General features: G+C 35.7%; 1 protein-coding gene across 2 annotated transcripts in view; it reads left to right on the top strand.

Moving 5' to 3' along the window:
* Galphao (G protein alpha o subunit) overlaps positions 1 to 16,996 on the top strand; it is a 41,046-nt gene extending 24,050 nt beyond the window's left edge. For both annotated transcript variants that reach the window (XM_078184940.1, XM_078184939.1), the window contains exons 8-11: positions 6,000 to 6,128; positions 9,939 to 10,068; positions 11,344 to 11,497; positions 12,454 to 16,996. In XM_078184940.1, the coding sequence (XP_078041066.1) occupies positions 6,000 to 6,128; positions 9,939 to 10,068; positions 11,344 to 11,497; positions 12,454 to 12,641 (601 nt within the window). In that variant the 3' untranslated portion in view covers positions 12,642 to 16,996. The remainder of the gene's footprint in view (positions 1 to 5,999; positions 6,129 to 9,938; positions 10,069 to 11,343; positions 11,498 to 12,453) is intronic.
* The last annotated feature ends 6 nt before the right edge of the window (positions 16,997 to 17,002 follow it).

Below are 17,002 nucleotides of genomic sequence, written 5' to 3'. Positions count from 1 at the left end.
TTGTCTTAGAAGAATATTTATTTCAAGTACTTCCTGTAATCAGATTGAAACGAGGTGAACGCGTCGTTCGATTCCTCGTAGATTTTTTAGTAAACCAAAAATGTAAGAACTAATTTTTCTTAACTCAAGAACAAAGCCTTCCTTCGAAAGCAGAAGATAGCAGCAACGTGCGCGCCGATGCAACACGTTGCTCTTATCAAAACGCACGCGATCCATTTTTCGTCATCGATACCTAGATAAATCTTTAGACAATCTGTGATCAGTCGGCTTTGCCTTCTGAGAAATTATTTATACTTCACATGAACATCCTGACACGTGCACCAGGATGAAATTTTATCACCAGTTGCATTCTGCTCGCGTTGCACAGTGTTATTTACAAACCTATACCACAAAAATAATACAAAGTAAGTTATTTATTAAATCTGGGAATAGTATCTAAAAAGAGAGAGAGGAGAAGTAATCTATTTTTAGCAAAAAGAATTTTGTAATATCAACGCGTTAACGGCCACTGTCACGCTGACGTGACTTCGCTGTGATATCAGTTACGGGCCGGCGACACGGAAACGTGACTTTCCATAACACGAAATTATTTATTCCAGGGACAATTTTAATAGTTGATTTTCAATAATTTTGTTAATTACGTTTGCTCTCGTTTCATTGAGTCGTTGTAAGCTTGTAATTATTTTTCCTATATTTATAATAAGCACATTGTTATTACAAATTAGATTATAGAATCGTGTAATAGTTTCCTGAAAAACTTTTGTTATTTATTGCTTAACAAATATGTTCTTAAAAATCCTTTAATAAAACAAAGGTATTCATTATGTAAGAAGTCTTTAACAAAGTGTAGAGTGCTTTTATTTAACAATTCTCTAATAAAATTTAGAAAGTTATTATTTAACGATCTTTCAGCGAAACTGTATATTTATTATTGCACAATTTTTCACCGAAACCTAGATTTTTAATATTTAACAGTCCTCAAACACAATCTAGGCTTTTATTATTTAACAAACCGTCGATAAAAGTCACAATTTTATTATTTAATAATCCTTCCACTGAATCTACAGTTTTATTTAACAATCCCTCGATAAAACCTTTATTGCTAATATCTAACAATCTTCTAGCATATCGTAGGTTTTTATTATTTAACGAAATCCAGATTTGTTTATCGTATAGTCCTCCGCATAATCTAGATTGTTATTACTCAACACCTCGTCGTACAAAATCCAAAAATACAAAAAACGAATTTCACCTTCTCCGAATTCTACAGTTTAACTCGAACTTTCAAACGTGTTCCATATCTGTCACGTGACTGGCAGCGATCGATTCGAATACCTAACCTCAAAAAATGTCAAACTTCGATCACCATATAAACCAGAGAAATATCCCCACTCCAAACCCAAAATCTTAGAATTACTGTAACGAAAATAAATTAGACCGATCTCACCGTAAGATCAAGATAAATCGCGATCAAATTAATTATTCCGGAAGTCGTGGAAAACTGCAAGGTTCCTTGAGGCATGCGGTACAGCTGGTCCCCTTTAAGTCCCGGTTTCTTTTGGTAATTATCAGGGTGTCCAATTATTGCGAAATTCTCGGCACAAGTGCTATTTTCTTTCCATTGTTTCTTCCTCCCCCACCCTTACGCCGAGAAACCCTGCCACCGCCCCCTCCGCCCGGGCCGTCGGGGTTCTTTCATTCTTGTATCACTCTATTTTCTTATTCTGCACCCCCCCCCCCCCCCTCCACAGAATAGGGGAGTAATAGAATGAAAAGGGAACGGAGTCCGAAGGGGTTGGTGGTGGGGTTGCGACGAAGAAGCTAGGATACGGTGTCGGCGGCCATTTTAGGCCACGTGACACGGGCGTGGCGTGACGTCATCGGCGATCAATACGCCGCTGAACCTAAATAAGAGCTGCGGAGAAAAGGGGAAAAAAAGGAAGATCCTTCGAATCCTCGGGATCGCGTGCATCCTCATTTTTAATCCTCCTACCGTCTTCCCTAATCCGTCGGTCTTTCCCTTTTTTTTTTATCTCGGCAAGGTTATCCCGACAGGATCGCGTTTAATTGGCGCCCGTGAAAAGACTTATCCAATATGTCCGCCGTCTACGGAAAAATCACTTGTTATTCTATCAATCTCGCGTTTCACACGATTTCATTAGACTTATTGGCATTCGAATTGAATTTGACAGTCGTTTGACGACTTTACTTACTATTTCTGAGATATTTCGTTTTTTGTAAATACTTAATTTCTTTTACTGTATCGCTGGGGGTTGTTTTGTTTTGTTTGGGTGATGACGATTTTTAATAAAATTATTGTTAAAAATTACTGGTGTATCTTTTGCGCTATTAGAAATGTTTATTTAGGATTGTTGAAATAATTGTTGACGATTTGTTCGATATTTTAAAAAGTAAAGGCCTTGGAGTGAATTAACAATATTACGTAAACATGTCGCGATATTTATATATTTGCAGTAAGCAAATATTTTGTTAATTATTTCACAAGATAAATTGAAAGTTTAACCAACTTTAATTATTTCTTAGATTATATCATAGAAAACTTTATTTGAACTTGGACAGTGACTAATAATATTATTTATAATTTTCTGAAATCACAGAAATGTAGAGTCGTGTATATACATCGATTAGGAATTTTATTTATATTTTTAAAATAAAATCTATCTGATTTGCACCGAATAATAAACATCGTCGTAGTACGTAGTATAAACAAAGATTAGGTTTTTTTTGTGTATGGTAATGAAGAATTTTAATTGTAATGTTTTGTAGTAAAATGTATTTAATTTACAACTAGTTGTATTTAATATTGTAACAGCCACGAATATCTTGGCTGATGCCTGGAGAATAATAAATAAATAATAATAATTATATTTAATTTACAATAAATAAAGTAATCGCAAATTCGACCTTCGATATGGGAAAGCACGAGCTCCAACTCACTTACACAGAACCGCGTGTATGTGTCGGACAGCTTCCTCCGAAGATTCCCCTATCTAAATTCGCCGTTACATCTGTAGCACCATAAATTATATCGTATTTACATGCGTCGCGGACTAGGTCGCTGTAAATTATTTTTGTTCGAGTTTGATCGTGTTTGCTCGAGAGGGAGAGAGAGGGAGAAAGAGAGAGAGAGAGAGAGAGAGAGAGAGAGAGAGAGAGAGAGCAAGAAGGAAAGAGAAAGAGAGAGTTCATGGTCAAAGAACCATACGGTTGAAAGGTCAAAAAGATTGCCGATTTTATTGCGCCGACCAAATCTTCATAATTATTACAACTATAGCTCGATCCTCGAACAATCTGCAATTCAATTAATTTTATTTATCAACGAATAACAATTCCATTTATTTTCAACTTCTTTCCGATTTATACAACCTAATTATTGAAATCGTTTTTCTTGATTGTAATTAATGTTAACGTATTAAAAATTCTTTTCATTGTTATTATCACTTCATTGACTTTGACTCGATCAATAATATGTATATGTAAACAATGCTAAATATTTATATGTAGATTACGTGAATTATAAATAATTCACAAGGTTACTAATCTTGACGTAACAATTTTGCAAACAACTAAATGCATTTTATAATCTATGTTTTTGTGGATTTTACATCTTTATTTAACTCTATTACTTTTATTACGCTTTTATTTAAATCTAATCTTTCATTTAACTTCAATTTTTACGAATTTTATTTAAAATATTCTGTTTTGGAGAATTAAAGATTTTTAGTTGATACATGAAGCATGTACAATGTTAAAAATTATTCGAAGTTATTGGAAATAGTTAAAAATGGTTGAAAATCGTTCAGTGTTACTGAAAGTTATTGAAAATGATTGAAAATTGTTGAAAATTAAGAAATAGTATTCAAAATTATTGAATATTAAGAAATAGTATTCAAAATTATTGAATATGAATGTGAACAGTTGTAAATAGTTGAAAATCATTCAATATTGTACAAAAGTATTGGAAATGATTTGAAAATTCTAGAAAATCATTGACATTCAAAAATCTGAATCCACCACAATCACATTAAACAATTTTCTAAACTTCTAACAGTCCGTAACAGTCAACAGTCCGTATATTTCAATATATTTGTCCACGTTCAAGAAGAAAGATAACGCTGCAGTGGTTCAAAGAATTTCTTTTAAAGAACTTAAGTTTCGAGATCCACCTGAGCCGCCAAAATGGCGGACCGCGTTACAGCGACCTTTCGCTATCTCGTATTAATAACCCGCTATTTTTGCTGGTCACCCGATACTCATCACTCCCGGCCGATATCCGTGGGTGTATCTACGGTGTGCCGAAGGGACCATACAGAAAAAGCACCGCAGAGATAAGACGAGGCGGCGATAGATCTGTACAGGTGCATCCAACTTTGGCAATGAACGGCTCGACTGTCGGCGAATCGCGGCTAAACGCGTACACGCATCGTAGAAATCGATCGAGTCCCACGACCTGGATTGCAAAGTCGATTCAGAGTGTCATGTCGTTTACCCCTGTAACAGACGTCTACAGGTCTTTCGCAACATGGTCGGTTACGCTTTGTAACCTGCGAACACAAGAGTTCTGCTGCAATTATTCTTTCGCCGGCATGTTGTCATTCGCGCTGGACATTGTGACTCCATGATTAAAAATTTGAATAACAAAGTTGACATTTGGAACTTTTTACTTGCCGTTTAATATTCCTGAAATTTGTAATGCTGATTCTTTCAATTCACGCGATTACTTTAAAATAAACCGCTTCGATGAAATTAGTCCAGAAATTAAAGAACGAATAGGGTAACAAAGTTGCAATTCGAACTTCCGCGCTGTCCAATGCTACAAGAGAATTTTCAATTTGGTCCTTAGTATTGAATTTCAGAACTTTAATTTAATTGTTTTACGAATTGGAGGAGTTTAGAAAATAGAGCAACAAAGTTTTTCTGTTAACTCTGAAGTTAACTACTTTGATTTAATTATCTCGTAAAAGACTTTGAAAAATGGAGTAGCAATGTTAAAATTTGTATTTTTACATTGAGTCTTTACATTGTTGAAATTTGGTTTACATAATATTAAACATAAATATTGAACATAACCTTAACAGTTTTGAATTAAGAAGCTTTAACTTAATTAATCTGTGAATTATATGAAATTATCTAGAAAATTGTGCAACAATGTTAAAATTTGAAATCATTTGGGATCTCTCGAATGTTTGAAATGATGTTTGAACTTGATAAGAAGCTTGAATTTAAAAACCTTGATGCAGTTGTCCTAAAAACAAACGAGATTGGAGGGTTGTAACAACAAGGTTTGCAATTTCAGATCGTACGTTCCGTTTCAAATCGGCAAAGCTCTCGACATGGGAACAGATTTCTTCATTCGAACGTCAATTTTGAACTTAAATGCTACGAACGTCTGATAGTAAAATGATTGCGGGCCATAAAAATGTGAAAGTCATACCCGGAATGTATCTTGCGCAGTTACACGTACGTGTAATAAATGCATAAAATCCGCAGCCGGTTGATAAAGTATTATTAATTGCAGCGAAGTTATACCCGAAGCTCCAGACAAAAGAAGAAAAGGTCGCGAGATATGTAGAACCGAGTAAAAAAAAAATCGGCTCGCGATACATGCTCTCTTTTACGAGGCGTTCGGCTTCATCGTAGTCGGTTCAATTAATTTCTACGTTTCTGTAATTAACCGCCGTTCGAGTCGTAAAGGAACTTTTTAAAAAGTGTTTAATATTCCTCTGCCGACGACAAAAATCGTGGAGAAATCATGATCGCGCACGGCACTGTTCAGAATTTCACATAAATTCAAATTAGAAATTGTTTGATGCTTTATTGCTAATTTCTTGATAATTTAATAATTGCATAGAAGTCTTCTGAATTTGTTTAAATGTATCGAACAGTTTTTGAATTTGTTCTTTGACATTTTCAGACATTTTGTATCGTTATTTTTGCAAGCTAGGAGTAATATTATCCATTGTTGTTTCAATTTTCAGTTTCCTGGATGATCTAGACCGATTAGGAGCAAGGGATTATCAGCCTACGGAGCAGGATATCCTAAGGACCCGTGTGAAAACAACGGGTATAGTCGAGGTCCACTTTGCCTTCAGGAATCTTAACTTCAAGTAAGTAGTTCTCGATACAATTAAATATTTATCTGGTTAACTTTTTATTTGCTTTAACTTAGTCGCGTGCAACTGATTGACACGATTGAACTGTTAGCAAGATTTCTTGAAGCGTGATTCCCTCATATTTTTCTAAAGAGAAATAAAATGACAGTTCATTTGGAACACCCTGTATATAGCTTATAATTGTTTGGTAATACAGATGTCACAGAACGTGACAAGAGTTGTTCATAAAATGTTTTTAGCATTTGAAAAAATACTTGTTTCTTATGATACGATTCGCGACGTTACATTTGAGCCACCCTGTATATTGATAACAATTATATAGTATTATAGGGACCGTAGAATTTGTTTCTATCGATGTCATGACTATTTTCAAAGATATTTGAACAAGATTTCTATTAGATTCTATAGATTCTTTTGGACAGTGTCTGTGAGCGTTTTATTTTGACCACCGGGTATATAAATAAAAATTCCATCGGGCTAGGCAGGTTACACAACTTTTCTATGTAGAATAACATAGCCATAGTCGGCACAAAGAGTGCATTGTCTTCAGACGCTTATCCTTGGATCGAATGATAAATAACTTTCGTAGCAAGCATTATATAATTATTAAATTATTAAATAACTGAAAAGTGATTCGCGACAAATTCAATATTTATTTTACGATACGGTATACGATCGAAGAACAAACCAGTTGCTTATTTTTAAAAGAGAAAAGGGCGGGAAGGGGTATGCAATTTTAAATTACGTCCACGAATATTCTAAGAAAATATATAATCTTTATGTACCGATAATTCTAATAATAAGTAAACCTAAAATTAAATGATATTAATTATTAACAATAATTATATTCTAAAAAAGATATTAGACAAAATAAAGGAAACATAAACCACAGATAGAACCTAATATTGTTATCAATAACATTGTTCCTGTTGCTTTTGAATATTATCCTCTTTCTATAACAGTCTTTCTCAAATAAAAAAGGGCATAAAAAGCTTGAAATTTTGAAATTGCTTTAGTAAATATTCTGAACAAAAATATATCCATGCTTGTCGACGGAATACAATAACATAAAATAGCGATCATTAAAATGTTAATTAATTCTGAAAACACATAAGAAAGATAAAATCAATTTATCTTTAACCCTTTGCACTCCGTTGTCCCCTCTCAGTGGATATCGTAATTCTAGTATATGATTAAACATTAAAGTTTATTAGCCATTTGCAACTATTTCTCGATGTCTACATATTCATATAAATCGAATATTATTATAATAATATTATATATACATATACATATATACATATGTAACATATATTATATAATAATATAAATGTTCATAAGCGCTGGTAGGTAACATCGTGCAAAGAGTTAAGATATACAACGATCTGTTGAATCTCGATAAGGGCCAGCCCCTGTCGGTGGAAACTAGGAATTTGTTGCCGGTTAAATATCATTGGCCTGTTCACCGTCGACGAACGTCAACAACGAGAGGAGAGAGATTGTGAAATATCCGTGCGTGCATCAACCTGCCAGCCAAAAACGGTTAGGTGCAGCGTTATCGATGCTCCACTGATACCGGGGCACGGTGTTATCGTTTCAGGAACGCTCAACAAACGGGAATCTGTTTTCCATTCTACGATCGAACGATTTTTCCTATCTTGTACACTCGTGATAGTACAGTATGGTTTGGTCGTGTTAACATCCTGTACGATAACAGGAAAAGTCTCGAGAACATTACGCTTGCTTTCCGAAAATCTGCGCCTCGTCAACCTAGTAATAATAGTAACAAGATCGGAGAGATTCAAACAATTTCCGCAGCCGCGTTGTTTCTCGCTTATCTTGCACTTTTGCAACGGCGAAGTTAGGTTCTCTGGTGAACGGCTAAGTCGAACGCAACATGGAGGCATCGCTATGACTTATTAAATTATAACAGTACATTAATATATTTATATAATTATATGGTCATAGAATAATATAGCAACAAATTATACGGAGTAATGTTGTTGATAAAATATTCTCTATTGTTTTCTACATTGATTTGTTCGTCGTGAATAAACCTTTAAAATGAAAATTAAATGTTGTAGTAAAAATAACAAATCCGTTCAAACTATCGATTATAAAAATTGTATTATAATCTATAATTTAGTTTATTATAATATTTAAATTGTAATAATATAGTAATTACGCTTTCACAGGGCACTAATATTAAAATGAAATAATATTAAAATGAAAAAGAAACCAAAATAAAATTTTTAAATATCGATCATATTAATTGTATTATAACCTTAAACGTCGTTTATCATAATATATAACAGTAATCGTTTCAAACGCTCTATTGTTCCTGAAATATTTGTATAGTGAATTTCTCGTATTGAAAATCGACATAAACAACAATTCTCAATGGAGATCGATCAACCATAAAAATTGGCTTAATTATCTCGAAAATTAAAATGAACCTCGTTCTCTGTCACAGTAATGCCTCGGGAAAATCGGCTTCGCTAAAACTGAAAAATGCTATTATAAGCATAGAAAATTAGAGGAACGTTGTTTTCCAATTATAGCGACGCCGGCGGGCGTCGGCGCAGCGTGGCACGTTCAAACGGTCAATTTTTTCCCGCCAACATAATAATTCACGCCCACGTCCGACGCGAATTTGCAGTTCGTTCGAATCGCTCGTTTATTTCGCGGCCAGGAAAAATATCAAACATAGAAGAAGAAGAAGAAGAAGAAGAAGAAGAAGAAGAAGAAGAAGAAGAAGACGGCCAGGCAGGGAGGACCGGCGGGGATCCGAGGGGGAGGGGTTACGAGAGAAAGAGCAATGTCTCGTGAATGATTGAGCATGAATCATGCCCGCTGATAATTTAAGAAACCGATTGTGCCAGCGAGGAGTTCTCCCCCGAGTCGTGGCGTTCGCTCCGCCCATGAAAAATAAAATTAACTTCGAGATCTATTACTAGAACGCCCGGTATTTATGTGAATTCGGTGGCCCGGCGACCGGTGTATACAAACCAGAACCGAGGAAAATCGTTCTATTTATCAAACATCCTCGAAAACAAAAGTCACCGCCTTTGTCCCATGTTTATGGGCTGTTTCCGGGTCCGTTCCGACCCGAATTCCCGATTTATGTCACAACACAACATCTTTTCAATAGAATTTCCTACATTCATTGCTAAGTACTCGTATTATCGTCAAAGTATAGATGTATTAAGAAAAATGTCTCCTTCCAAGGAAATTTAATACTTTAAATAAATACTGTAAATAAATTATTGTAAAATAGAAGTTTCAACTATGTCAATTGGTGATTATTGGATAGCGCATATGTTTGTATAACATTGAATATTTATTTTAAAATAGTTACCGAATAATCATCTGTAAGCAGAAACACGGGAAAAATTATTAATCTAAATCCACGTAAGGAGAACAAAGAGAATATATCATATACCGTAAATAAATGATTGCGTAAGCATAAAACTGCAAAAATCAGCTGAGAATTTCAAAATAATTATTATGTAAATGTTTTAAAATAAAAAGCTGGACATTGTGTGAAATTCAAAATCTCGTTATAAAATCTATGAAATGTGATATAAGTTCACGTTTAAACGTTAAACTTTATAAAATGTAATATATACTATAAAATATTGTAAAATCATGAAACCGCTGGGGAGATTCAAAGGGGAGATTCAAAGGGGAGATCCAGGTTCTTTCTCAAGAGTTAAAATGGCGACGGGGTGGGTCGGACGAAGGTGGATGATTGAATAACGATAATGCTGCAGTTTATCTGTATGGAAACGCTTTGTTATTCAGATTGTTCGACGTGGGTGGCCAAAGAAGTGAACGTAAGAAGTGGATTCATTGCTTCGAGGACGTGACTGCGATTATATTTTGCGTCGCGATGTCTGAATATGATCAAGTGCTGCACGAAGATGAGTCGACGGTAAGTTCCACTTCGTTATAATTACTATCTTCGTACTTTAGATTACGAACAAATTAGTAAACCTGCTGTCGTCGCAGCAATCGAAACAACAACCATTCGAAAAAGTAATTCTCGGCAACAAACCTGATACCCGCAAACATATATTAACCCTAGAAAGATAACCTACGTCGCAGAGGCGCCTGCGAAATAAACCGAAGACTGTTGATTTTTGTTAATTTTTCATAGAGGTCTAGTGATTTAAGTTTAAAATTACTTAATAAATAAATATCCATTGTTAGTATAAAATTGACGCCTTAGAAAAGCATGCGCCTCTGAAGCGTATGGTTATCTTTTACGTACGTTGTCATATGGTTATCTTTCTAGGGTTAATAAACAATATTATCATATTTTACTCATAATTAACCTTCGAATTCGAGTCAAATTGAGTCATCTAAAAATTGCAAATTAATTTGTTCAGTATCTTTTGGAATGCCCTAATAATTTTTTAAAGAAAATATGTACGTAACCATTTCTTGATTTTTGTATGGCTGTGATTATAATTCCAAGGTTTACTATGCTTACGGGTTATAAAATTAGTTTTTTTTTTTAAATTACTAGTTTCGTATGTTGTATAATACTTAGTATGTCGTATGCATTGTCCAAATTTTTATATGCGAGGATTCGTTCGTACTGGCTAAAACGTTGGCGCGTTAAATGTTAGAGAAATACGAACGGGTTCAGCGCGCATGACGAACTCACCTGAATTAAGTTAACGTATATCATGGTCACGTGGCCTGGTATAATGTTAACATAGTTGGTGGGACACGTGATCCGTCACGGGCGTCGGACCCCGATGACAATAAAAGGGGAATTCAAGAAACCAGAAACCTCCGACACCCTACAAAATTACATATGGACAGCCAATTGCCAGTCCAATGTGGGAAGAGATCGTGACAGCGTGCAATTGTCGGAAATTAACGGGTTCTTCTGCTGGAACGACCTCGCCCATTAACCCCTCTTACCTCCGACTCCTCTCCAATGATTTAATATTTATTTCGCTTTCCATTTTGACAGTCGTTCGACAGAGAGAACGGATGGGAAATGATTTCTTCACACATTTTCTATTTTATCGACAATAGTGTTTTCGCAATTATTTCACAAACCAGCATCGAACTAATAACGATTGTTTATGCAAAGTAATTTTTCGAATGAACACAAATCGACGAAGTAAATCGATCTTTAACAATGCACGAAGTTTTATATGTATTTCTATATTGTTATTTGTTTTGTTCACAGAATCGAATGCAAGAAAGCTTGAAGCTGTTCGATTCTATCTGCAATAACAAATGGTTCACCGATACGTCGATCATTCTTTTCCTGAACAAGAAAGATCTCTTCGAGCAGAAAATTCATAAGTCCCCCCTCACCATTTGCTTCCCCGAGTACGCTGGTAAGGCGCCATTTTGTATTTCGATAAGTCGCATTCTTATCCGAAACCACCGAACTAAAAATACACGTTCCGAAGATTCTGTATCATTAACCACGGACCACTGAAATATTCTTTAAGCGCAAAAATAGAAAACAGACATCAAATTTAACAGGACGGTTTATCTTTTGAAAAAAAAAAAGAAGAAGAAAGCTGCCAATCGGAGCAAGCCGGTTTCAATTTTAGCAACGTAAAATTTTCAGAATCTAATTCTTAATATACTGAGATAAAAATAAACGCGTGAAGTTTACTTCGTTAAAAAAAAAGTTTGATAATCTCTCGACGTCCTTGAGATTCCTTCACGCGCTACATGGATATTATTTCCTCTTGTTTGGGGTGATCTAAATACATTCCCGGCAATATACGATATGGCTGAATGAATCACGTTGTTGCCAAAGTCGTTCGCCACGTCATAAATCCATTGCTCTCTATAAATATATGGTTATTTTATTCTAAATTAATAAAGCGGCCTAACTCTTGATTTATAATAACCAGAAAAAAATAAAAGTCGGTAGTGAAAAATAATTTTCAAATTCACTATAGATTGTTATAAAAACTTTACAACGTTTGAAAGTCGTTGTGAGTATAATTTACAAATCGTGGTGATCATTAAACCGAACATAACACCTTCCAACGCCTTCTTAAATTTGAGAACTCGATTGTTTTACAATAAAATTCTTCAGAAATCCTGGCAGATGGCCAGAAACGCTTTTCGTAAATTGTATTTGGCGCCAGTGGCGTTAGGTCTGTGCCTATTGGTCGCCGGAACGGGTGTAAAAATTCAAAACTCATCGCCGGCTTAATTGTCGGTTAATTCGAAGCGGTCACGCCAAGTGACTCACCCCCTAGATGCGACTAATAAGTTCGGATAAATTGCTTTTTCTTCGGCCGAGGTACTAACGCGCTTGTTTATTCTTTAGGAGCACAAGAGTACGGTGAGGCAGCCGGGTACATCCAGGCGCAATTCGAGGCGAATAACAAGACAGGCAATAAGGAGATCTACTGCCACACGACTTGCGCCACTGATACAACCAACATTCAGTTCGTGTTCGACGCAGTCACAGATGTCATTATCGCCAATAATCTCCGTGGCTGCGGTCTCTATTAGGATAAATATTCCCGTCGTGGAGCCGATCGACCGATACACACTCATACACACACACACGGACACAAGAGACATGTATTGCGAGCACGAGGGAACGCATGAGAGAGAGAGAATGGGAGACCGAGAGACTGACAACACTGGCGAGAAAGGGGACCGAGCGCACGAGCAGGAGAGAAAGAGTAGAAGCAAGTGAAACCGGAGAGAACGAAAGAGAGAGAGAGAGCGAGAAAGAGAGAGGGAGAGAGAGAGAGAGCGAAAGAAAGATATATATATTTATATATATATATACTTGTGTGTACCACCGCTACTACTACCGACCACCTGCGGATACCTTCTCAACTTTTTTATCAACTGCCCTTTCGAGTATTTCTTCTTTTCCGAAGACCGAAATCTGTCGGCTTGCTTCTTTGTTAATCCGTGAGTCAGCATTCGGAGCTATAAGTCGAATCTCTTTGCTGCGGCAGCTCCTCCGAGGACTCGATACGTTTGTTCAAGGGACAATAGAAAATGCAGTTCTGATTAAGAGACACGTGCACGCGACTCGAACTGCATCTTCTGGTAGGCCGGTCTGCAACTTATTCTAATCGACAGGTAATACTGTAGAGAAGGAAAGACTGTCTTGCGATTTGTTCGACGCTGATTTACCAGAATAACAATGGCGAAGCTGTCTGCCATTTTGTGAGTTGTAGAAATTTAAAGAGTCAACGGGGAGCTGCCCAGTCGAGTTGTGACAACAAACAACAGGATTTACAGTTCTCGAAAGCTGCTACGAAATGTCTGAAGGCGAGTCCATATGGCCCGTCGGCGAAGGAGCACCCTGTGTATTCTTTTTCAAAACATCCTCGCGTAAACGAAGAAGAAAAGAATTTCGTAAACAATGGGATCCTCCGAGAATAGCTGTGTCTGAGGTACGAGAAGAAAATCGAAAGGAGACTCACCAAAGATTGATCCAGATTTTTCATGGATATCGCGACGAATCGCACAAAGACCAATCACGAAGCACACATAGGAGATCTGCGGATGTTCTATCTTGGTTTTATTACCGGATCACTGACACATGAACTGTGAAGCTACCTTTGGGCAGAGGATCATTGACAGGGTCATTCTGAGAACCAATTCTTTGCAATGAAATGAAAGTATACAGAGTGATTCATAAGACGCAGGGGTGATTACGACTTGTATATCCATGGTAGCGATTGTTTTATACGTGGTTTATTGCTTTTAGAAGGTTGAAATTAGACTACAGTCACTGTAAACATCATGGGAGGGCGGCTGTTATAATTGACAGTGTCCGCTGTTAATTAATACTTGAATTAGATCACTGTTATCCCACTGCTGGACGTGACTAGTGAGTCTTCGTGGTGGGGTTAACTAAGTGTGAATTTTAAAAGGAACTTATTTGTCATTGTTGTATAAAGCAACAGAATGACAAGTAGAATGCTAAATGAAGAATAGGCGCTTATGAAACGTGTTTAGGCGTATGAAGATTCTGTATACATTTATTGAGAAATGGTTATATAAAGCTTAGTTTTAGGTTATGAACAAATATTAGGTTACGAACGATTTCATTGATTGACGATTTTCTGCCCAGAGGGGCCCAGGACGCTTTATAATATAAAATCCAATTTTCCTTTGTCTCGTGTACAATTATTGTTCAACATGTTCGCTTTACTTCGAGTATGTTACATTCATGAACGATCGCACAGGTCGCGCACAACAAATCGACGTTTTAATTACACACATGTTTTGCAGTTGTTTGAATATCAATGAATTGCAAACGCCAGGCATTCATTCAGTTCTTTTGGGTTGGAAGACTGAACCGTAAAGTTCGTAGAGTGGACGGTCTAAGTCGACAAATTTTCTTTTACGAGACACGTTTGCTTCGCTAACGTACCGCAATTGAGGGAAAACGTTTAATTGAGACTGCGAGAAATCGAACATGAAACAATGCGTAAGAAAACTGTCTAGGATTAATGCGGACAATCGAAAAATTCTTGATTTCGTTGGAAATTGATTTTTAGTCGAGATTGGTGCAATACGACACGTCGATTCATATATTAATTCATAAATTGTTTGGAAACCGAAGTTTAAAATTGTTGCATGTTGTTCGAATGATCTTTGATTACTTTCAAGATCGTCTCGTTTGATCAGTACGCACATCTACACACAAATCTACAAACATTCTCGCACAATCACTCACGCGCTCGCGCACATTTACATATACATATTTCGAGAAATGTTCCAGCAAAACGTTGCGATCCTTGAATTTCCGATGTTGGAGCAATTTAGGTTCTCTTATGGACCTAATATTTTTGGAACGCCTTTATTTTTTAACTTCGCTGATTTCACCTCGGACAGAATAATATTTTTTAGTTGATGATCATCGCTTTTCATGATTTTTCGTTGGGGAAATTTTTCTATTGGCTCTGAAAGCGATTACCAACACAGTCGAACAACTACAAATGAAACATTCCACATACAAGTACAGTCTTTTGTTTTTGTTTTCTTTTTCTTCTTTTTTTTAATTTATGTGTAATTAATTGCAGCTGCAAAAGAGTCATTTTTTGAAAAAGAAAATTCGATTTATTCGCTGAGAAGCAATTCAGTTCTCTATTTTTATTTTTACGTCGGTTACGGATTTCCTTGTAATTTTATTACGAAACGTTGAACAATTAAATGAGAGGTTCTGTTGAAACAGATTCCACGATAGGGAACAAAAGATTGCAGTTGCAACTCCACGCTACTTAATTGTAATTTAATTAATAACCGAGAAGGGTGTTTGACCAAAAAGAACCAAAGAATCGAGTAGAACAATAATTACGATGTAATGAACAAAAGTATTCTCGAAAAACAATCCGAATTACATACGTATATAAAATGAAGGCCAAAAAGATTAAACGTTATTACAACTATTGTTTTGGATTCACGAGTACTGAGAGGATAAGAAAACATTTTACGATAAAGCGGACAAAAAAGGATTCTTTTCATTTCGACATCGACTTTCGTTTTCATTATTATGCTGATTTTGAGAATTATTTTTATATATCGTTAGTTAAATCTAGGGATAAAAGGAAAATAGTATTACTGTCACCGCCGTTGCTATATTATTATAAAATTAATATATATATATATATAAATATATATATATTTTAGGGTTACGAATTAATTAATTAATTAATTAAGTATTCCTATATGTAGTAGCTATAATTATGTATAAATAATTTCACGTATAGAATTTCTAGTCAAGTTAGAAGAAAAAAAAACAAAACGTACTAGCTCGTGCAAAAACGCGAATCGGAATTTAATTTTCATGTAAACTAATTTGTCGTTCGATGCTAAAATTAGGTACAGTCTGGTCATTAATTAAAATACAATTGTCTGATGAAGAAATTCAATTTGTACGTTCTTCGTCTCGAGTTGACGCTTAAACGACAAAGCAGGCACGTCGTTTCATTCAAGCCGCGAAATTCTATTGAGAAGATTCTAGAGTTTTATTATTCGTCGAGTTTCTTCGAACGAAAGCGTATATCGGCGTTCGTTGAAGAACGGTTTTGCGTCAAGCGAGGATGGAAAGCTTGAAGATTCGGGCTACAGACTAGTCGAGAAACAAGTTGACTTTAGTAATGATTATATAGAATCTCCTTGAATTTACTTGAACTTGATTTCGCTTTCAACGTATCCACAAATTGCATTCGTTAATTCCACGAGACCAGTGACTGCTTACATAATGGGTTGTGGCCGCCCTGTCCATTGCAGGTCTATGACCATTGTTTTTTTTTCTTAATTATCGGATAAGTCTGTTCTTTTATTGACCACACTGTAGCTTGTTCAATGTATGTGTCCATACAGAATCTTTGTTTATGCTACAACCGAGATTGTAACGAACGATGGTACAATTTTGTGAAAGGAATCGTGTACCAGAGTGTTACAGTAAATAAGAACACGCTAGAATAATTGACCTAGAGAATATACATATAAATATATATATATTTTCTTTTTGGTTGAAAAATATGTATATTTTTTAGTAATTCGTTTGAATTTGTTTCTTTTTCCCGGCTAGATCTACTAAAAAAAAATCAACAACAGCAAATGTAGTAAATTATTTTGACTAGCCTTTAATCGAAAAACTTGCCAATGTTTCTTGGAGGTGCTTTTAGATAAACAAGGACTGTAACGAAATTGCATCAAGAGCCTCTTTCAGGAACAGTATTTTTTTTTACTCGTTCTGTAGGATAACGTTTTCTTTGCGCGCCATCTTGTTCTTTTCCGGGATTCTTCTTTTCCTCATCACTGTCTCGACGTTTTTCTTTCTTCATCGTTTTTGATTTCGTTCGTCGTATGTGAAATTCAGGGATTTCTCGAGA

The sequence above is a fragment of the Augochlora pura genome, chromosome 7, assembly GCF_028453695.1.
Source record: "Augochlora pura isolate Apur16 chromosome 7, APUR_v2.2.1, whole genome shotgun sequence".
Classification (NCBI taxonomy): domain Eukaryota; kingdom Metazoa; phylum Arthropoda; class Insecta; order Hymenoptera; family Halictidae; genus Augochlora; species Augochlora pura.
The sequence above is the reverse complement of the archived record's forward strand: the minus strand, read 5'-3'. Positions and strand labels throughout refer to the sequence as shown.